General features: G+C 48.2%; 2 protein-coding genes across 8 annotated transcripts in view; one reads left to right on the top strand and one right to left on the bottom strand.

Moving 5' to 3' along the window:
* The window catches only part of Fbxo7 (F-box protein 7), a 22,317-nt gene extending 19,351 nt beyond the window's left edge, over window positions 1–2,966 (top strand). For 2 of the 6 annotated variants that reach the window (XM_070014426.1, XM_070014425.1), the window contains exons 8-9: window positions 1,018–1,055; window positions 2,201–2,960. In XM_070014426.1, coding sequence (XP_069870527.1) covers window positions 1,018–1,055; window positions 2,201–2,587 — 425 coding nt within the window. In that variant the 3' untranslated portion in view covers window positions 2,588–2,960. Of the gene's footprint in view, window positions 1–1,017; window positions 1,056–2,200 lie in introns of all 6 variants that reach the window. The other 4 variants (XM_070014423.1, XM_070014422.1, XM_070014428.1 and 1 more) reach the window with 4 other exon arrangements.
* Syn3 (synapsin III) overlaps window positions 2,903–22,607 on the bottom strand; it is a 398,594-nt gene continuing 378,889 nt past the window's right edge. For both annotated transcript variants that reach the window (XM_070014421.1, XM_070014420.1), the window contains exons 11-14: window positions 18,723–18,857; window positions 17,597–17,684; window positions 12,282–12,573; window positions 2,903–9,178 (exon numbers count right to left, since the gene is read on the bottom strand). In XM_070014421.1, coding sequence (XP_069870522.1) covers window positions 9,046–9,178; window positions 12,282–12,573; window positions 17,597–17,684; window positions 18,723–18,857 — 648 coding nt within the window. In that variant the 3' untranslated portion in view covers window positions 2,903–9,045. The remainder of the gene's footprint in view (window positions 9,179–12,281; window positions 12,574–17,596; window positions 17,685–18,722; window positions 18,858–22,607) is intronic.

Raw genomic sequence — 22,607 nt, forward strand, 5'->3', positions numbered from 1 at the left:
ACTCACTTGTAGAGACTACATCACCAGCTTTTTTTTTTTTTTTGGTTGGTCATTGGGCTTGAACTCTGGGCTTGGGTACTATCCCTGTGCTCTTCAGCTCAAGGAGAGCTCTCTACCGCTTGAGCCACAGTGCCACTTCCGGTTTTCTAGTGGTTTATTGGAGATAAGAGTCTCACGGAATTTTCTGCCCGGGCTGGCTTTGAACTGTGAACCTCAGATCTCAGCCTCCTGAGTAGCTAGGAATTCAGGCGCGAGCCACTGGCGCCCGGCCATCACCAGCTTTTCTTGTTTTGTTTTTGGGTCTGGTCGTGGGGCCTAAACTCTGGGCCTGGGCGCTGTCCCTCAGCTCTTCAGCTCAAGGCTAGCGCTCTACCACTTGAGCCACAGCACCACTTCCGGCTTTTTTTCTTATGTGATGCTGAGGAATCGAACCCAGGACCTCGAGCATGCAAGGCAAGTGCTCTACCACTGAGCCAACTTCCCAGCCCCCATCACCAGCTTTTGTCTGAACACTTCATCAGATGTAAAGTCAGTTTTCTTCTTCCTCATTTCATATATTTCAATTACATGGTTTAAGAATATTTAGTCATGGTCATACTTCTGATAATTGAACCACTTAGGACATGGTTGGGAGGAAATTCACCCAAACACAAATGTGGAGTATGGTGTAGATAGTCAGAGGTGGGGGAACGTGAGATGTGGGGTTCAAGCAGCTGCCCACCTAGCTGAGCCTGGGGAGGAAGAGGCAGTGCTGGACATGGGAGCTGTGGGGGAGAACGTGTTTCTCTTCTCCCAGGTCCGCTGCTCAGTCACAGGCAGGCGCAATGACCACACTGGAGTATCGGTCAGGGGTGGAGCTCAACTCAAGAAAATAGTGGTGCTCAACAAGGCAAATGCCTCACATTTCTTTTTGTGTTTAATGGGTACAGTGCTTTTTCTTTAGGATCCGACTAAGCCCCGTGGAATGGTAGGTGAGGAGTGTTCTTACTGCCTTGCTTTTTTGTTTGGTCTTTGCAGAGAGCACCAACAGAGCTGGAGACACAGACTGGAAGGAAGTAGGTATTTTTAGATGTGAATGCTAAGGTTCATGATCTAGAAATAACTAGTGGATTATAGTTAAAGACTTATATTTTCATTTTTATTATAATTGATACATTCACTTTTACTATGAACTTTATTTTCATTAAGTCGATTGCTCAATTTCAATAGGTGGTAATATTTTCAAGTTTTCCTTTAGACTTTGTGCTGCCTGTAATTACACAGAAAAGTCTTTATGGGGATTGTTTTTCACCTTAACATTGAATGTTCTTTCTCCTTTTTTGCCCAAAACCACATTTGTTATGTTTGTACTGGGACAGTCTTAAGCTGTCAGCTAGTTAGAATAGTATATTGTGAAAAGAATAAATGTATCTATCTACAGATGGCTACTGCAAAAGATACTGATAGACTGAGACAAACACCTGGGATGATGGACTGGAGAAGAATAAAGTCCTATGGAAATTCACGTAGCACAAACACACAGTACCATTCACTAGGCAATGTTCTGTACTCTAAAATAGGCACCTACTTTTTTGAATTGAGACTCATTTTAAGTTAGGGAGCTTACTGAGAAAATGAATTTAAGGTGCTGTCTTTCACCCTTCTGATACCTGAACTTCATTTGTAGTGAGACATTTTTAAGCAATTATATATATAAATTTTCTACTTAAAGGCTCACCTAAACTTACATGTGAGCTTCGGAGCTCTAGATGAGTTTTAAAATATACATGTCAGCAAGTGGCTCTGTGGTGCAAGTGGTAGAGCACTCGCTTCGAGCTGAAGAGCTCAGGGACAGTGCCCAAGTCGAGAGTTCAAGCCCTATGACCAAAAAAAAAAAAAAAAAGTTGCCTTTAAACCTGTGGCTTTAGGCAACATACCTTAAAAATACATGTCAGGCAGATATCCCTGCCTTGGATTTCCTGTTCTCAAGATTCACAGTTGTTCATTCATGGTGTGCTTCAAGAATAGGGCTCATGCTCACTTGGTAGTACACGAGGAGCGGCCGCCCTGTTCACTCAGATGGAAGCTAGCACTTCTGTGTACTGCATTCTCTGCCTAGGTAGTGTGGGAAAAGAAAAGTGTAGCTAGATCTAAGCAGCAAAAGCCAATGAGCTCTGAGGAAGCCTCCAAATAAATCACTGTTTCTCACTTCCTTCCACAGCTCTACAGAAAGAGGCACAAACAGAGAAAAGAAGCGCAGCGCGGGCGGCATATGTTCCTGACCACCCCGTCCCACCCCATCCCCTTCTATCCCAGCCCCTTGCATCCCATGCCCTTTCATCCCAGCTCACTCCTTCCTCCAGGAATTATTGGTGGTGAATACGATGAAAGACCCACACTTCCCTTTGGTGGGAATCCAATAAACTCCCTCATTCCAGGGCCTGGGCAGACGCCCGGCCAGTTCCCTCCACTCAGACCACGCTTTGATCCAGTGGGCCCACTTCCTGGACCTAATCCCATACTGCCAGGGCGCGGGGGTCCCACTGACAGATTTCCTTCCAGGGCCAGCAGGGGTCGCTCCACGGACAGCCGGCTCCCATTCATGTGATTGAGGAGTAATCTCACTCTGGAGCTAGATCTTTTGGTTTTGAAAGTACCATAAAGCTGCCATCACCTGGGGGTGCTGCTCTCTAGGGTTACTTTCTGACTACGGTGGTGAGACTGCACTCCCAGAACCGCCCCCTAGCTGCATTTGCACCTGCAGGCTCTCCGGGGTTGGAGGTTACTCCAGCAGGCTTGGCTTTGGGAATTGTTTGCTACTGATTGCCCTCTTCTGAATTCCCCTCTATAGGGTGGAGCTTGCTGTGCTGATAGATAATGTCTGCTGTCAGATTAAAAAAAAATGTAAACTACATGACAATCTTGACTTTTATTCCAGAAAGATACATAATATTCAGAAACCTCTCACAGTGTTACCTGGACATGTAAAAATGATCAGATTACCTGTTTATCATTGGGAGTGTCTCAGTTTTTTTTTTTAAAGTAAAATCAATAAAAGCAGAGCTAGTTGGGTTGAGCCTGGGTTGGATGTGCCCTCCCCCTTCCTCAGCAGCTCTTGTGGGTGCAAAGAGCCTTCTTTTTATTGGAATAGCAGTTTATCAAGACTTAAAATACTCCAAATTCAACATTTTTTATTTTCTACAACTAAAAGGCCAAACACAAATGACCTACACAAATAACTATTGAAACATGCTATTGTGACAGAAACTTAAAATCCAAATCACAACACAGGAATAAAACAGTATTTGCATCTGCAGAAAATACTTAGGAATATTGCCAATGTCTTCCCACTTTTTAAAAAAAAATCGGTTTTGCATATAAGGAAATGGCTTGGAATGTTATGTCCTGCAAGAATATTTTGAGTCCTATTTACATGTGAATTTAATGTTTTTGCTACACATGTGAATTGTTTCCATCACAGTGAAGAGATTGAGTTGGTAGGATATCCTCGAAGCCATGTCACCTTTTTTTGTTTTGGTCAGTCATGGGGCTTGAACTCTGGGCCTGAGCGCTGTCCCTCAGCTCTTCAGCTCAAGGCGAGTGCTCTACCACTTGAGCTACAGTGCCACTTCCGGTTTTTCTGGTGGTTTATTGGAGATAAGAGTCTCACGGACTTTCCTGCCTGGGCTGGCTTTGAACCGCGATGCTCTGATCTCAGCCTCCTGAGTAGCTAGGATTACAGGCTCCATGTCACCTTTATAGTTAGGTAGATGATTGGTGCTGTGGATATTTTGTGTGGTATTGTATAATATCTGAGCTACAGGATAGCTTTTTCAAACATCCACCAGATTCTAGATGGCTTTGAGTTTGGCTAAAAGGGTCACCCTGAAGATTTGATGGATCCAAATATATTTAGCTTTTCCAACACATCTCTTTGTGGTCTTGTAAGTTGCACTGTATAATCATTTGTGTGTGTGTGGTTGTAGAGATGACCAGAAGCACCAGGTCCCACAAAACAGTTGATTTTCAGAACATACTCATTTCTCAAGAGGGTCCTCCATATATCCCTGATAATGCTGGTGTCAATGATACAGGGTTGCTTTCCAGCCTCACCGAAGACTTACTGGTGGATGTTACAAATCCCTCTTCATTTAGGATATTGGCAATGTGCCCTAAACCTAAATTTGGGCACCTCTCAAAATAGTATTACAAGTTTTTTTGTTTTTTGTTTTTGGTGGGTCTGGTCGTGGGTCTCAACTCTGGGCCTGGGTGCTGTCCCTCAGCTCTTCAGCTCAAGGCTAGCGCTCTACCACTTGAGCCATAGCTCCACTTCCGGCTTTTTTTTCCTGCTTATGTGGTGCTGAGGAATCGAACCCAGGGCCTCATGCATGAAAGGCAAGCGCTCTACCACTGAGCTACCTTCCCAGCCCAACTATTACAAATTCTTAAAACCACCCTCCAAGCATTTCCTCTTTACTAGCAAAATTTATAGTTGTAAGCTTGTAAAATCCTCCATTTTTGCCATCAGACCAGTTTGGTGTTCTATGTACTGTTGCTGGATAGTGAATGAAAACTCTCGCTGTACAATGTGTGATGGCCCTTCTGGGTACTGGAATGGAGCTGAGAGCCCAGGGTGCCAGCTTGGTGTTGCTAACTTGGATCCTTGAGTTCTTCCTGTGGCCCTTCATTTCCTCTTAATTACTTTCATTCATGGACTTGTTTCCCTCTCCCACCCCTTATTTATAAATGGCAAGTCTCTGTTTGGCCTGATGATACTGAAGTCATGCTAAGTGCCCTCTCTTTCCAGCTTAGGTCACTGTAATTCCCTGTGTTCAAACTGTTGAGTTGTGACCTGACCCTTATTGCTTTCCAACTGCTGAGACTTGGTCTTGGCAAGGTTATATACTAGGCAATGTACTAGATCGGTCACATCAGGATGGATTTTAACTGCAGTATCTCCCAGGACTTCCCAAGAGACTGTAGCACTTGTTTGCAGGGTTCTATAGCAAAACAGGGTCAGTGTTAGTTGAGTGGGCAAGGAAGAGCCACCTTGCTTCTGCTGTAGACTCACTATAAGACTATGAAGGACAGACACTTGACATAGTGTTTAGAAGGGGATATTAAAATTAGGAGGACCGATAGGGAATAAAAATAATGAAAACTACTTAGAACTGTAAGGATTATGCTTAGTTTTAGATTTAGTTTCCTTCAAAGAATGGCTCACAGATTTGAAACCTTCCCCAGCTATTCTAGTCTTTCCTCTTGGTGTCTCCATTGAAGGGAGAATACAAGGCCCAAATGTCCACATCTCATCTCTTTGGACTGTGTGTGCTGTCTGTGGAAACAAGGGAGCTTCTGTGTCCTTCCTGCCCCGTGCTGGATAAATGGACCGATTTGGCTTGTTTGTGATCTAACCTTCTAATTTGACTGCAAGCCAAAAGAGCGCCACCTCCTATTGGAGTCTATAAATACTACTCTTGGTCCCTTAATTTAATCTGGGTGCCACTCAGGGTCCTGGGACAGCTATTGACACTTGCGAGTGGGGCTACAACCAGCCATCTTGGCTATAAGATAAACAGGGATAGATGTGAAGACTCGGGCCTTGAATAGGGCGAATCCTCCATGACAAAAGTGACCACGGGTTCTGCCAGGCTGCCTCCACCAGCTAGCAGCCCGTGACGAACCGCATCCTTTCACCCATTCCAAACACAAAACGACATGCCACCATGCTGCTGAGGAAGCTGAAAGGCGCGTAAGAGCCCGGCCTGCTGCCGCCACTGGCCCGGCACACACTGCGTGCGCCGCCACTGGCCCGGCACACACTGCGTGCGCCGCCACAGCGGCCGAGCCAAGGTTGTTTTCAAGGCTCTGCTGTTTGGTACGGAGCGCAAGTAGAAGGCTGCTTCCTGTCCTGGACAAGCTCCGTTCCCCTGGTCCCAGACCGTTCCCTGCGCTTTCTCTGGCCACCCTGACCATGACAATTCTCCCTGGCCCCTGGCTGTGGCAGCCCTGTGGTCCCCTGCTACCACGGGGCCAGTCTCCTGGGCACACTGTGCTTGCCCCTTCCCCTCTTCCAGTTCAATCAGGTCTTTTTGAGGTGGAAAAAACATGCCATGTCTTTTCTCTACCCAATAGTTTTTTTGTTTTTTGTTTTGTCTGTTATGGGGCTTGAACTCTGGGCCTGGGCGCCGTCCCTGAGCTCTTCAGCTCAAGGCGAGTGCTCTACCACTTGAGCCATAGCGCCACTTCCTATGAGTCTTTTCTCTATTGTCTCATCTTGGTTTGGTTCTGTCTCTAGGCCAGTGACTTCCTTAGAATGATAGGCCTTTTGCTTCCACCTTAATACCTGATGTTTTTATTAATTTCCCAGGTGTAGGAAGGCCAGCTTAACACGTGCCACGAACACCTTGCTTGCGCCAAGCAGTGTGCATTCTGCACTTTAGTCTCGGGGCTTATGCTTAGACACCACCCCAGCTCGCTTCCTTTCCCTACCTCCTGGGGGAAACTCGGACCAGAACTTCTGGAAGGCAGTGGAGGCTCAGAACACGAGTTTGCTGCTGCAGCGTTGCTGTGTGGGTGAAAACCACTCTTCAAACTACTTTTGTTTTTCTTCGAGACAGGGTTCTACTTGGCTAGTTGGCTGGCTTTGAACTCACGGTCCTCCTGCCTAAGCATTCTGATATTGGCTGTTATCCCAGTGGCCTTGCTGACCCTTGGGGGGGGGGGGAATGAACTGCCCTCTCAGTAGGGTCTGAGGCAGGGGCAGGGAACCAAGGGGTGAGAAAGGATGTGTATCTGCCAGGGCCCTGAATTTCACTTTTAAGAGGAGGACAGCATCATTTATCTCTGGAGGCAGCTTTCTCTGGCTGGCAGAGCCTTCCTTGCAGGCTGCAGTTTTCAAGGCCCTACTCATTGTGTTGCAGATTGAATGAGGCTTTGTTTGTGTCTCAGCTTCACTAGGTCAGCTTGGAGGGAAAATCTGAGCCTTTCTTGGGGGCCAGTGTTGTAAAACAAAGCCAAAACAACAAATATAACCTTTACAATCTATACACAATGTCTCCGCTCCCCTTTTCCCATCTCCAAATGTCACAGGCATTAACAGTTATATTTTTGGAAGGAATGTGCTAGTTTATGGGAGCAAACAGTCCATGTGGGGGACACCCAGTCTCCCTGCACCGATACATTCTTGGCCTCATGTATGGACCCATGGGAAATCATTTAAAGGTGCTTGCTGAAAGCTAGCATTCTGTGATGGATGTGGATGTACCTGTACGTGGCTATAAAACCAGAATGTCAGGCCTTGCTGGAGTTTGTCAAGAGTCTGTGCTACTAGTAGTTATGGAGAGATTTGAATACTTAGTTGTTTCCAGGGACAAGGGACAGAATATAGGAAGTGAGGGAACTTAGGCCTTACAGTCGTTTATGGAACCCTACAATGGAAAATGTGGGCAGAGTGGGGCTAGATATTCCAGTGTCTAAAGACACTGGCCTCAACATTACATGGACACAGAACAAAGCAGGTGAGTACCAGGCAGGTCCTCACCAGCTGCCCTTCCTCCCACACCATGGCCATTGCATTGTTGCTATTCTAGCTGGTGTCAACAGGCCCGAGTTGGCCAGTACCCAGTTGTCTAGTTATGGCTTCTAGTGTTCCCTAGTCGGTGGACCTATCTGATCTTTCTTATGCCAGAGCTGCTGTTTATTACTGAGCCCAAACCAGGGGTCCTACACAAGAGGAGAAAGAGGACTTCTAAACTCTGGGTCTCTTGCTCTCATGGACTGGATCATGAAGGCAGGAGGAAGGCAAGGAAGAAGAGAATGACTCTCACACCCAAGTGGGTCTTCGACAGCCAAATGCAAAGCTAGCACTTCTGTTATTGAGCCAGGACCTAGCCAATAGCCAGTTGGAAAGCCATGCGGAAAGTGGATTTTGCTAAGGTCTCTAATCTGGATTGGGAGAGCCAAAAGGACACTGATGGCTTCCATATGCTTGCGAACCTGAATCCACCGGCCGGTAACAGCACCGAGGCGTAACTGGAAGCCGCTTCCAGTTTTCCTCTCCCTCCCGTGCCTCAGACACATCAGGTTGCCAAATGGCTTTGGGCGGGGGGAGAATATGGCCAGCTTCTAACATTCTGGGCTCTTCTCAGGACCATGAGGCTGCTTCTGGCACCGACAATGTTTCTAGCACCAGGTGCTTCATGATGTGGGGGCACCCCTGGACTTCACTGACCCCTAAGAGGCAGCTGGTGTAGGGGTAAGAACACCAGGCAGGGAATCAGGATGACTTTTTTTTTTTTTCTTCTCAGCTCTGCAGTTACCGTGCTTAGTCAAAGAAGTGAGGGTAAAACAAAGTTAGAGCAATGTCTTGCCAGGAGAAATTTGGAAAGCCTTTGACATAAGTCCTGTAGTATGCCGACCACAGGAAAGAGCCTACTTGTCACCAGAACTGGCTGCTTCTTCTTGACTCCAAGATCCCATGGGGCCAGTGGGATGAGGCTCCTGCTTGCTCTGTCCAAGGGTGAGTCTCGGTGAGGGGGGTGGGGGTGGGTGGGAGGGTAGATTCCCAGGATGCACTTTTCTCTTGGTTGTGGAAAAACACTTCAAAAAATATTCGCCTCCTAGGTGGCTGAGGTCCAATGACAGCGTCTGCATTTGGTGGAGGGGGGGGGGGTTGAAGGAATGGAGGCCCCAAAAGGAAGGCCCCGAAGAGAAGGCTCAAAGGCAAGCAAAAACAAGAATGTGAAAGCAGACGCGAGGACATGTCACTTGGCATCGGGGTGGGGAGCAGGCATGGTGGGTAGGCGGGGTGTTGCCAGTTCTCTCTGGAAGGCCTGTTTTGAGGGGCCTAGATGTTCTCCGGGGCTCACTGGTGAAGGCAGATAGCATCTCAATGCCACAGCAATGGAGAATGGGCACACATGGATGATTGCATCGTGGGTCCAGGGTGTTTAGGCTGTATGTTCCCTGGCCCTCCATCTGTTCCTGCCAGGAGCCGAGGCCGAAGAGGAGGCAGGAGTGGGAGGAGAGTCCCCTGCTCTCCTGCCTTCACCGGCCTGAGCAGGGCTAGTCAGAGAACAGGCTGGCGAAGGACTTCCTCAGGTTGCGAATGGTCTCGGCCTTGGCCTCGTCTTCACTCGGAGCCCCACGCTGGGTGGCATCTGATGTGCCCAGGCTGTTGGTCAGTGACTGGGATTTGCTGCAATAGAAAGACAGGAGGCTGAGGCTTCCAGGAAATGAGTCCAGGGCCAGGCAGCTGAGCCCGGCCATCGATCAGAACAACAGAATGCAGGCTGTAGTGCTTATGCAATGGGTGTCAGGAACTCCGAGTGCATCATCAGCACAGGTGTTTGTTACCCTGGTCTTTTTGGGGTTGGGGGGTCTTGTGCTTTCTAGGAAGGGGCTCTATCATTTGAACCATACCTCTAACCTTTTTTGCCTTAGTTACCTTTCAGATAGGGTCTTGCTCTTTTGCCTGGGTGGGCCTTGGATTGTGATTCTCCTATTTTCTCCTCCTCAGTGGCTGGGATTACAGCATGCGACACACTGCCCAGACTTGGTATTTTCATTTTCCAAGGGCAGACATGGAGCCTTAAAGTGGGTGAACAAGTCCAGCTCCTTTTCTTCCTGCCATCCCAGCAGCTGAGGCAGCCTGATCTTCCTCCTGCTTGTGTGTACAAACCTGTGGCGACAACTACCGTGTGCTAGATACACACAAGTTACAGTTTCTCCCACTGTAGCTTTCAGCACAGCACTCATGAGGGAATCAGGAGATCTTTGTCCCTGGACCTCTAGGGTCTTAAGCCAGGGACTTCTGTCTTTCGCCTCATCTGTAATTCCAGGGCCTCTTCTTGCTTGGACATGCAGGCTTTCAATCCTGGCCTTTCTTGAAGCCCCCCCCCCTTTTAACTGATGCTTTTTCTTAATTTTGGAACTGCCATGATGCCAGCTGTGTGAACAGCAGTGTGCTATTTTCTCTGCTTTGCCAAAGCCAGGAAGCAGCCCCTCCTTGCTGTTTCCTCTGTGCCAGGCCTAGTGCCAGGTGCCAGGTGTGGAAAGGGCTGAAAGTCAGGCCCTCACCATCCAGGGGAGAGGACAGACAGAGGCTGAGCCACACGTTAAGAAGATCAGTGGGGACTTTGTGTCCAGAAACCTAAACTTAGTTGTATAAGTTTGGAAAATAAATTCTAAAAGCCTCAGTTTGCTCACTCATAAAGTGGGGGTAATGAACTACTTAAATCACAGCAGTAGTGAAGATTAAAATAAAGAATACTTAGAACAAATACGAAAATTTCAATAGGCATCTTGCGAGAAGAAATATCATTGCCTTCGTTGTTGTCGTCATTGCATTATTGTGACACATTGGAAAATTACCTGTCACAATATGCTGTGCATAAATTAAAAAAAATACGTCAAGCATGCAAAAAAATTGGACACTAAACTGATTTGCAAGTTCCTCTCATTTCCCTTGTATGTTGAATTAGCTGTTTCAGTGTAATCCAAAGAAAATGACCTAGTAGAAACTGTAAAAATCATGCAATCATACTAACATATTTATCACTAGGTGTGCATGCATTCATCTTTATATAGATTATATGCATTTTACAAGAATGCCATTATATGAACATATATTCATATGCATGTACATAAACCTCTATTATATACACAGAGATAGATAAATGAAAAAGACATAGAAAGATGGATAGATAACTGGGGAGAGAGAAAGAGACAGAGACAGAGAAAGAGTAATTTATTCTCTTAATTTGCTCAGGCAGTAAGTCTGAGACCTTAAGAGTACAAAAAAAAAAAAAGAATCTCAGAGACATTGCCTAGGCCCTGAGTTCAAGCCCCAGGACCACCCCCCCCCACCAAAAAAAAAATCTGTGGTGGAGGAGGGGAAGGGCAAAGGGAGAGGGTAAATGTAGGATGGTGGTGGTAAATACGGTCAAATAGTTCGTGTTCAGGTGTGAACAGTGGAGACTGTTAAGACTGATTTGGAAAGAGAAGGGGGAAGTGAGTGGGGATGGGTGATGCAGGGGTAGAGTCTGATCAGGGTACGTTGGACGCATTGATGCATATGTCAGAATGAAGCTCCTTGTACTCTTGAATGATACTAGCAAAAAATGAAGAGCCCTATGCACAAATCCTTTTCAAATGCAAAGACTCTCTCTTATGTCTTGCTTATTTCTCTTAATGGAGTCTTCCCCAGGACAGACTATCACATGGGTATTTGGTAAATTATCTGCTGACTCGAACTATGTAAAGTTATGCTCTATGGCTGAGTGTAGCTCTGTGGTGTTTTGTTACATGCACAAGACCCTGGGTTCTATCCCCATGCAGTGAAACAAAACCGAAGGTATTTTGAAACTCTGAGATTTGCATGTTAGCTAGATTACTAAGGTCAGTGTCCAAACCTGGCTGAAGTCCCTGGTGAGATTGTCTAGGCTAGTCTTTGCACACAGGGACAGAGGGTACATGTATACTTGCATGGTGTCAGTCTTCAGAGCACTGGCTATGTGCAAACTCATGTTACTCTCAGAATAGCCCCAATAGGTTTGCTGTCCCCATTCCACATGAGAACACTGAGGTAAAAAAGGGCTAAGCAACCGGTCTCAGGCCACACAGCTGTGAGATGGTAGAGTGGAGACTCAAACTCAGGCATGCCAACTCTAGAGTGTGCTGTGAATCCATATGCCACAAGACCAGCCTATCAAGTTAAAAATGCATGTATCCCTTGATCCATCAGGTATTTTCTCTGTAGTGAGTACTGAAACTACGAAGGGAGATGTTCATGATTATCAACTATGGATCAAATTTCTACTTACAGTGGATTAGTTGAAGTGGACCCAATTGAATTTAAGTTTCAGAAAGAAAAAAATAGAACCACCTTTTAAAGTGTGTAATATGATACTCAAAATTGTCTGAAATTCAAATCTAGCTGGGTGCATCATGTTTACTCTAGCATCTTTGCAAACACACTGAATAGAACCTGGCTCTATAGAACCTTCTAGATGAACTGAACTCAATTGCCAAATCAAAACATTGTGAACCAAGAAAGTAGCTGCATTTTTCTGTAAGCCACTAAGTTTTGGGGGTGCTTTGTTATACAGCAAGTACTAACGGATGCATGCATCAATAGAAAGCCATGGTGGGGAGTAATCTGGACTCTCTCACCTTCCTGGGCCCTGCCACATATAAGCTATCTTCAAGACCCGTTTCTGGCCCTGGCCTACTGGGTCTTCCTTTGTCTCAGATCAGCCCAGCCCTGCTCATTCCCAATCCGCTAATTCCTAAACACTTACTTGAGATGGGGATGTGGTGGTGCTGGTTTCTGGGGCTCCTCACCCTGCTGGGAGGTGCTGCGGCTTTGCACATGGGGCCGGGGTTGTGAGCCGAGGTTGGTGCCTGGCTTGGAGGCCTGGTTTGGAGAGCTACCACCCGAGGCCCGAGATAACTGTGGAGAGCCAGGGGACCTTTGCTGCTGAGGAGATCCAGCCTGGGGGCTCACAGGCTGCTGGCCCTGCGGGGAGAGCCGCTGCTGGGAGGGGCTTCTAGATCTGGGTGGCTGAGGAGACTGAGCTTGACGAGGGCCCCCTAGAAGCCAAAAGAGAAGAAAAAGATACATTCAACTTTGTTCTTAGGATAAAGACGGCTGGGGACAAATAACCGTGGCTTCACAGATGCTCACTGTAGTGTGAAATAGCGTAAGTGCCCATTGCAGGGAAGTGATTGGAAATATTAAAACATACGAGGATGATGGTCATGCTCTGGTCACTGCCTAGAGATGGAAGAATGACATTAAGGGCACCAGATGCTGTTGATGTTGATGATCTGTGTTCACTCTATATCTCCAGAAAAGCAGTTTAGGAGGAGGAGACTGGACACGGGTTTATTCCATTTGGGCACAGATGTATCGATGGCTACAAAAAAGACCAGAAGGAGCCGGGCTGGTGGCTCACGCCTGTAATCCTAGCTACTCAGGAGGCTGAGATCTGAGGATTGCGGTTCAAAGCCAGCCCGGGCAGGAGAGACCGTGAGACTCCTATATCCAATAAACCACCAGAAAACCGGAAGTGGCGCTGTAGCTCAAGTGGTAGAGCGCTCGCCTTGAGCTGAAGAGCTGAAGGACAGCGCCCAGGCCCAGAGTTCAAGCCCCACGACCGACAAAAAAAAAAAAAAAAAAGACCAGAAGGCCGGAGCCTAGAGAGAAGGGCTTCACACACTGGCATGAACAGGGATCATTGTGGGAGGTGTAGTACAAGAGGTCTGGGGTGATGTGAAGGACTGAATTGCTTCCACCTTGACCCAGATTCATACATGGAAGCCCTAACCCTCAAAGCAACTGTATTTGAGAGGGTCTTTTTTTTTGGTTGGTCATGGAGTTTGAACTCAGGGCCTGGGAAATGCCTCTGCTGAGCTTTTTGCTGAAGGCTAGTGCTCTACAACTTGAGCCACAGCGCCAATTCCAGTTTTCTAGTGGTTAATCGGAGATAAGTGTCTCATGGACTTTCCTGCCTGGGCTGGCTTTGAACTGCGATCCTCAGATCTCAGCCTCCTGGGTAGCTAGGATTACAGGTGTAAGCCACTGGCACCCAGTCTTTAAGTGAAATGACTGAGGTTGGAGAGGATAAAGGTGAGGCTCTGATCCAAAAGACTGCAGTCCTGATCCAAAGAGGCAGAGAGAGAGAGAGAGAGAGAGAGAGAGAGAGTGTGTGTGTGTGTGTGTGTGTGTGTGTGTGTGTGTGTATGTGTGTGTGTGTGTGTGTGTGTGTGTGTGTGTGTGTGTACATGGAGGGAAAGGAGGCTGCAAGCTAAAGGGAAGAAGCCATCCAGAACCCCACCCCGATGTACCCTGATCTCATAGTCCCAGCCTCTAGAACCATGTGAAGAGAAACCTGTGTGGCTTTAAGGCCCTAGGTCTGTGGTACTTCATTATCAAGGTAGTCAGGATCTATGATTCTGCATTTCCTGTCAGTTCCCGGGAGATACTAAGGCTTTGAGCGATGAGGCTCATAATTGTTAAATTGGTGGATTCTTTTTTGCACACAACCTTTGGAAGCTAGTAAAGACAATTGTCCCTTACCTCTGGGGAAACTGACCAAGAGGAAGAGGTAGCAGGCTTAAAATAAAATTTAGATGTTTGAGCAAGAGTTTGTTTTGTCTCCCCACCCTCCTCGCCCATCCCCCCAAGCCAAACTGCTGTGTAGGCACTCTATCACTGAGTCATACCTCCAACCAAAGAGTTCCTTGTGAGTCAGGTCTCACTTTGTGCTTCGGCCTGTGCCTGGACTGTGATCTGCCTATTTTGTTCTTTCCATCATAGCTGGGCTGATGGGCCCATACCATCACACACTCCCAGCTTCTTCTGTTGAGAGGGAGTTTCAAAGTTTTTGTTTGTTTGCTGTTTGTTTTTTGCCTGAGCAGGCCTGGAGCCATGATTCTCTCTCTCTCTCTCTTAGCTGCCCACATCACTAGAATGACAGGTGTGCACCGCAGGGCCCTTCCATCACTTTAGAAGAGGCCTGGGCTGGCCTCAAACTACAGCCTTCCTGATCTCAGCTCCCACACAGCTTGGATTACAGGCTTGAGCATCAGGCCAAGTTCCCGATTTAAAAATGGTCCTGACTTTTAAAATTCTGGTTACATTTTTGTTTCCTTTTTCTTTCTTGTTGGTTGTGGGGCTTGAACTCTGAGCCTGAGTGCTGTCCCTCAGCTCTTCAGCTCAAGGCTAGTGCTCTGCCACTTAAGCCACAGCACCACTTCTGGTTTTCTGGTGCTTTACTGGAGATACGGATTTTCCTGCCTGGGCTGGAACCATGATCCTCAGATCTCAGCCTCCTGAGTAGCTAGGATTACAGGAGTGAGCCACTGGCACCTGGCTACATTTTTATTTTTTAAACCCACTACAGGTCAAAGGAAACATCTAGTTTTATCTTAAGCTCCCCCCCCCCTTGCCCGTGGGTTCACAATATTTAAGAAAACCCAAGTATTCATTCAATAATTCATTAACTATTTCTTGAGTCCATATTTTCCCCTTGTGATCCATTCAGAGTCACTGTAGTCATTTCTTACAACCTTTTGGAAAAGAAAACAATTCGGTATTTCTTTATTTGAGCACAATTTTTTTAAAAAAAACCACCGTAACATATTTAGAATATATTTGCCTAAGCACAAGATGTATGCTAAAAAAAGAAGGCTGAAGTTTATTGAAAGAGAACTTGATTTTCACGGAGTTTGAAAATGAACAGTGAGCCGAGTTCTTACATCTATCATCTTAGCTACTTAGGAGGCTGAGATCTGAGGATTGTGGTTCAAAGCCATCCTGGGCAGGAAAGTCTGTCAGACTTTTATCACCAATAAACTACCCCCACCCCCCCAAAAAAGCCAGAAATGGGGCTATGGCTCTAGTGGTAGAGCACTAGCCTGGAGCAAAAAAGCTCAGGGACAGCGCCAAGGCCATGAATTCTCACCTCAGGATGGGCACAAAGAAATAAAAAAGAAAAAAAAGGAAAAAGAAAACCAACAGTGAGTTTAAAACAAAGCAACACTATACCCTTGTTTGTTTGGAGAAATGGCTGATAATGTTATCATTTTGTTCAATGAGTCTTGTTATTTTTAATCTGAATGTTAATCCACCTCATTAATTACCTTAACTGGTTTTAAGTTGATTATTTTTCAGCTCACTCAGCATGTGTGTAGCCACATGTTCCTTAAAATAATATCTCTTTATCAAGCATGGTTTTACTGTGTGCCAGAGAGGAAACCCGAATACAGTGGCTCTCTGTTTTAAAGGGCCTCTGCTCTGAAGTGTTTTTAAAGTCAGTCCTGGGCAGAGAGAGAGGGGAGAGGGGGCAGGGCGGCCCAGACAAGCCAGGAGCCTGGTAGGGGGATGAATAAAGTCGTTTGGGGCCATTTATAACTGTAGGATAACTGCCAGGCAGGAGGGGAAGAAGCTGCTGGTTACAAAGATCATTAATAACAGGCATGAACAAGCCCCATAATAGGACTACTAGAACGTCTATTAGAATTGTTAGTAAGATATACTAGTAATTTACCAAATAATGAACAATGTGTAAGCACTTATACCTTCTCAGCACTGTCCCTGTGTCATAGCTAATTGCTTTCTCGCTCTCTTCACACACATTCTCGTTCACATTTGCTTACATACTCATCTTCTGTCTCCAATCTCTCTCTTCTGTTCTCTCCCCTGCGTCCTCTCTCCCTCCCTTCTGCTCTGTCAGTCTCTGCACAGGGTAAACAGTTCCCACCATGAACGTGTTGCTACCACAGGCCCAAAGCAATGGGGTCGAGTGGCTGTCCACTAAGGAAGCCATGAGCCACAATGAAACTTTCCTCTTTTAAGCTGAATATGTTAGGAATGTCTTGACGGCCATGGAAAGCCCAGCACATACTCGATACAATTACACAAGCTTCCTTTTCCCGAAATACTTCCTGCTTTTCCAGGAAGAAGAACCTACACAAGAGAGGCGGAGGGGAAAGCTTGGTGAATGGTAATGGCAGGTCGTGTTCGTGAAGCATTATGTTTCACTGCAAACGGATCGGAAGAGTTAAGCGAGGGGGATTTGTCAGTATGGAGAGTAAGAGAAGAACTGCAGGATGAAGAAACGGACGTGAGCAAGACTTTGCAACAAAGGGCGGGGGCAGCGGCCTCTGGCCTCTGGAATGAATGCAATTGTGAACAAGTTATTACATTCTGAGAAGACTATTTGTCTACAGAGGTGAGAGGTCATCTAGGCCAGGATTTTGACAAATGCAATCATTTTTTTTTTTAGTCCAGGACTGAATGTAATTTTGATACTCCTGAATATTATTTTGGAGCATATTGGAAGAAAACAATAACCTCAAGTTCATGTGAAAAAGTATACCAATATAAAATAATATATTTAATAGTTAACACACACATATAGATACCTATATGTTACCAGGTAACAAAATCTATAATGGGGAAAGGAAAGAAGGAAGGAGGAATGGAAAGAAAGAAGGCAGGAAGGCAGGAAGAAGGAAGGAGAAGGGAAAGAGAGAGGGGAATTTTACCTAGACCTGTAGGACAGGAAGTCATCTGGTCTCCAAGACCCATTTTCTCCAAGAAGCAATGCACCTGTTGCTTTAGTAAGCATAGCTAGAAAGGCCAGAGTATGACTGAAACATCACCACCACACCACTACTACTTCTTCTCCCCCCTACCATGCATGTGTGTGCACACACACACGCACACACATGCACGTGCGTGCACACACACACACACATACTCACAAATCTATAACCAGGCACCAGTAGAGGCCAGAAATAAACCTGTTCTAGAAGGTCTGAAAAGCCAGACTTGTAAATCTGCCATCTTCTTGTGTCTCCCTGGGCAATACTCCAACTTCCAGGAAGAGGGGCATGCCAGGGTGGAGCAGTACAGATGAGAAGATGCATTTGTAGGTGAGGGTGCCACCAGCAAAGCGCCTAGCACATGTGGCTCCTTCAGTGTACCTCAGTCCTTCCAGAGATCAGATGTGGGCTTGTCAGTGCCTTTCAGTCCTAGAAGTCACATGTAGGCCCTTCCACGCACCTCAATCCTAAAGGCTTCCTCCAGGGCTGGCCTGGCTCTTACCTTGTGGAGGGGGGCGTGGCTGGGGCTGCCCCAGCTGAGGCCCCAACTGGCTTTGCCCAGGGGATTTTGCAGGTTTCATCTGTGGAGCCTGGAACAGGAGAGAGAGAGAAAGGGTGAAAGCCGGAGATTTTTCTTTTTGGTTGGTCATAGGGCTTGAACTCAGGGTGTTATCCCTGAACTTTAGCGCTCAAGGCTAGCACTCTACTACGTTGAGTCACAGCTCCACTTCTGGCTTTCTGGTGGTTAACTGGAGATAAGAGTGTCTTGCCCGGGCTGGCTTTGAACCGGGAGCCTCAGATCTCAGCCTCCTGAGTTGCTAGGATTACGGGCATGAGCCACCAGGGCCCAGCTTGGAAAACAGGTTTTGTAAAGACCTTTACACCGCAGACATGAAACCCACAGATGGTTCATGGTTCTTAAGTGTGCATGGTGGCTTTTCACACCAGTTTAGTGGGGTTGTAGCTTAGCGACACAGAGGCCAAGATAATCATCGCTGTGGCTGCCCTGCCGCCCTCCCTTGCAGCAATCCCCTCAAATGGAACCATTATTCTGATGTCTATTAACAGAGACAAACTTCTGTGAGGAAGATGGGTGAGGATAGGGACAAGTTTTGAGACTTGCTTTCCCAGGAAGCTGGGAACTTTAAGTGACCTGGTGATTGGGGCAGTGTGTGTGTGTGTGTGTATGTGTGTGTGTGTGTGTGCATGAGTGCATGCATGAGTGCATGCATGCATGCACACACATGCTTGCACCTGTGGAAGCGTGTCAGGTTGGAGATGAAGAAGTGGGAGACACAACTGTCTGTGTTGACTGGTGTCTGGGTACACACAATGAGCCTGCATGTATGTGTGCTCTCACACGTACGTGTAACCCATGCACAAGTCCCTGGTTAGGCCTAGGTTGGAAGGCACGCGCATGATAAAGGCCAGTGCTGTAGGGGTTTCCCCCAGGTCCGGAGGACAAGCCAGGGAAGGCCTAAACCGACCCATGAGGCCGTGCCCAGCGTATGTCCCCCAGCTTGCTTTCTTTCCATGGGATTCTGCTGGACCCTGGGGCTCCCAGGTAGGACAGCCCAGCTGGTGTTTCTCAGGGCTGTGCCAACGCCCTTTGTTCCAGAGAATCTCACCCAGGGTCTCAGGGGGGAGGGCACCGTGCACCCTGGCATCAGAAGTTGGCTCATTTTGGAGACAACAAGGTCGGCCATCAGCTGTTTGTCCTCTTCCACGTGCTCTCCAATCAGAGGCATGGAGCTGTCCATCACCTGTGGGAGAGAAAGCAGGGCTTTCCACTCAGGAAGGATCAGGCCCTCGGGAGTGTGGGCTCAGGACAGTCATGACCACTAGATGGCGATGTCCTCCACACAAACCAGCCCAGTACCTCCGGCTGGCACTGGACCCCGGAGACGTCCAGTTCCCTCCAGTTCTATCTACACCAACTGCCTGGATTGGGTTCAGTTCGGCCCACAGACGTGGGCTGATAGCAGCGTGACCCGGGCCCGTGGGGAGCATTTGCTGACCTTTTCTGTACTTTTCTCTTTGGGGAGCCGGTCCCCACCCACTCCTTTCCCAGCTCCCTCTCTCTCCTTCCTTTGGCCCAAGGTCAAGGTTTTCCATGAAGCCGGAAGCAGTAAAGGTGGAGGGCTTGGTCAGGACAAAAATAAAATAAACACATAAAATAAATGACAGGCGCTGGCAGTGGCCGGGGGGTTGAGAGAGAAGACGGAAGGGGAAGGACCTTGTTCTGGGGTGGGGGGTCCTGGCAGAACACAGGCCTGGAAGGAAACTCATTCCTCAGGAAGCTGGGCTATTCTTACAGGAAGCACAAAGTGCTTACATGGGAGGGGACCTGAGGGACAGGTTTTCCCATTCTGCCTGCTCCCCCCCCCCCCTTGCTTCTTTTTGTCGGTCATGGGGCTTGAACTCTGGGCCTGGGTGCTGTCCCTGCGCTCTTCAGCTCAAGGCGAGCGCTCTACCCCTTCAGCTACAGGGCCACTTCCGGTTTTCTGGTGGTTCATTGGAGATAAGAGTCTCCTGGACCTTCTTGCCTGGGCTGACTTTGAACTGTGATCCTCAGATCTCAGCCTCCTGAGTAGCTAGGATGACAGGTCTGAGCCACCAGCGCCTGGCTCCATTCTGCCCTTTTTATAGATGGAGATGGGGCTCTCCTGAGGCTTCCTGAATCCACTAGCCAGTGGAGGAGCATCAGCCTTCGCTGACCCAAGACATGGCTGTGTTTGCCCCCTTCTGCTCTACCATGGAAATCTAACCACCTGACGTCACCTGCGCCATCAAACCCGGCGGCTTGCCTCCCTTTCTCTCTTTCTCCTCCAGACCTGTTTGCTTGTTATTCCCTCTGTCCACACCTTACCTGGCAAACTGCTCATCTGTCAGGCTGAGCTGTTCCTGCTCCTCTAGAAAGCCCCCCAGGACTGCACCTGCCCCGATGAGCCACCTCGTGTTTATATTGCAGCTGTCCCATGGGGGAGCTCCTTCCCTCAGCCCAATCTACCAGCTCTGGCTTACTGGATGTCCAGAACCAGTATGTAAGCCCGCAAGGTTCAGGCTGGCCTGGGGTCTGGTTAACAGGTAGCTAGCTGCTGAGTGGAGCACTGAGAAGTGCTTGCAGGGAGACTGGTAAGTGTTCTGTTTTGTTGCTCGCATACTGCGTGCTGGGTACCGTTCGAAGCTCTGGGTGTGGAAAATCTAGCCTCAGAGCGTTTTGAGGCAGCTGTTATTATCCTTGTCATCATGAGGGCCAAAGAAATGACAAGAGCCACGTCACTGGGGAAATCCTTACTAAGCACTGGGCAGCTATCCGTGGTAAGAAGCTGGAGGAGGAGCAGGGCTTTCCGGGCCATCCCCTCCTGTGGACTTGGGCAAGTCACTTCTCCTTTACGAGCATATATTTTTTTAATCAACTATAAACTAAGAGGTTTAATCAACTTTAAACTAAGGGTGCCCGCTGGGACTTCTCCTGGGGCATCCATAGTTCCTGCGAAGCTGAAGCTACTGAAGGATGGGAATACAGATTCTAGCAGGTTCTGGAAACGGCACTTGACAGTCGCTCCTGCCTTCCCGGCCTTCCTACCTTCTGCCTGCCCTACCCCCTCCTCCACCCACCCAATTGGGTTCTGGTTTTTTCCTCACGTACCCTGCAGAGGGAAACAGCCACATCAAGGAACCTGAGATGGAGAATTCTGGAATCCCAGAGGAAGTGGACATTCAAGTCTCCCCAGGGAAACATTTTTTTTCCCCCTCCAATGAGCAATGCCATCTCTGGACAGGTCAAAGAGGACAAGTTCAAGGATCTTTTCCCTGGAGGATGTCACTCGCTGTCCAGATCTTCAGCAAACGTCCACACACACTCGCTTGTTTTCACCACAGAGGTGGCTTAAAAAAAAACAAACCCGGTATTTTTGGATCTCTCTTGCCCCTCCCCTTTTGTTTTTCCTTATTGGGAAAAAATACCATTTATATCCTAGGAACATACTACCCCTCTCCTCCAGCTCCACCCTAAAATCAAAACAGAAGGGAAATAACTCCATAATGCTTCTGAGAGGGGAAGGAAAAAAATGAAAAAAAAAAACCAAACAAACATCCTTTTACGCTCTTCTGGAAATAGCTTTAAGGAGTTGTTTTCTTATGGTTTTTAAAAATTCCAAGTCTACTGTTATTTTAATTTTTTTTGGCCTTAAAATTGGGAAACACAGTTATAATATTCAATGCCTATCCTATGGGATGAGGGGAGCGGAGGGGAGGGGTTGGGAGGAATGGGGCAAGGGACAGAAGGGGTGATACTGACGGGAGACGCGTTGTCCTCAAACTGACATGCTGAATGGTAACCCCTCTGTACAACTACTTAAAATATAGTAATAATGATACTAAAAAAGCAGCATGACTTTATAAACTGGAGTCATGGCACAGGTTTCTTTTTGTCCTGCCAAAGACAGAAAGTAGAGGGAGCTCAAGAGGCACTGGTCCCAGAGACAAGGAAGGGCCTGGGCTGCCTAAGGGGGCTGCCGGCCCTCTGTAGTGTCTGGCTCTGAGGAGCAGCCCCTGACCTCCTGCCCACTGCTGGGCCCTGGGTTTCCAGCTCGGGGCTGGACACCCAGTGGAGTGGTTCAATGGTGAATGATTGAGAGGCAAAGCCAGGCTCCTGGCTTCCATCTTGGTGAGAAGAGGCCACAGAGGGGCCCAGTGGGGCGGGAGGAGCTGGGGCGATAGGGCAAAGGGGCCTCATTCCCAGCCCTGGTCTGAAGCTCACAGGGAACCCACGTGCCTGGCTCTTCTAGGAATGGCTTTCCAGGTTGGCAGTTCTGTTCTTGGCACTTTCACGTTGTCTGCTGAGCAGGGACTTCATGAGTGGGTGGGGGTGGGGGACTTCGGGTATACAGTGGCAGGTGAGGCCTGGATCTCAAACATAGATGCTACCCATCCTGTGGGAGCCCCCCTCCATCCACCCCTGGCATGGTGGCTTTGCCCTCCTTTGAGGCCTCCTCCATCACCCCTCCATCTGCCCCCCCCCCATGAAGCTACCTGGCGTGGCTGTGCCCGGGGTCCCTGGGGAGTGGGAAGGCACGAGGGACGGGAGGCCTGGCTGGCTCCTGTGGTCACCCCGGCCATGTGCTTCCCATTAGCCGCCCACGCCTGGGGCGCGCCGGCCACAGGGCTGTCCCTCACGTGTCTTGGCCTGGTGTCAGCCTGTTCCGTCCCGTGCTCTGAGAAGAAAGCGCTGGGAGGGCTGGGTGGGGAGGGACAGCCGCGATTCTGAGACCCAGAGGGGCATTTTAGGGGGAGCAGGAGGGAGCTCTGGGGTGTGGCTGTGGCAAGAGAGGGGGATTATGGGGCCAGGAGAGATGGGGCACCTTGGGAGGAGAGGGGAGAGGAGGATTGGGAGAGACATGGGTTATAGGATGGTCTCCGGAGGGACGCGGGGCTACAGCCTCCCTGCCAGCCTCTTTCAGTGCGATTTCCCTCATCTTTCCTTCCGGTCACACAGCCCCCTGCCATTC

This window comes from Dipodomys merriami, unplaced genomic scaffold, assembly GCF_024711535.1.
Source record: "Dipodomys merriami isolate MVZ:Mamm:240054 unplaced genomic scaffold, mDipMer1.0.p SCAF_97, whole genome shotgun sequence".
Taxonomy (NCBI): domain Eukaryota; kingdom Metazoa; phylum Chordata; class Mammalia; order Rodentia; family Heteromyidae; genus Dipodomys; species Dipodomys merriami.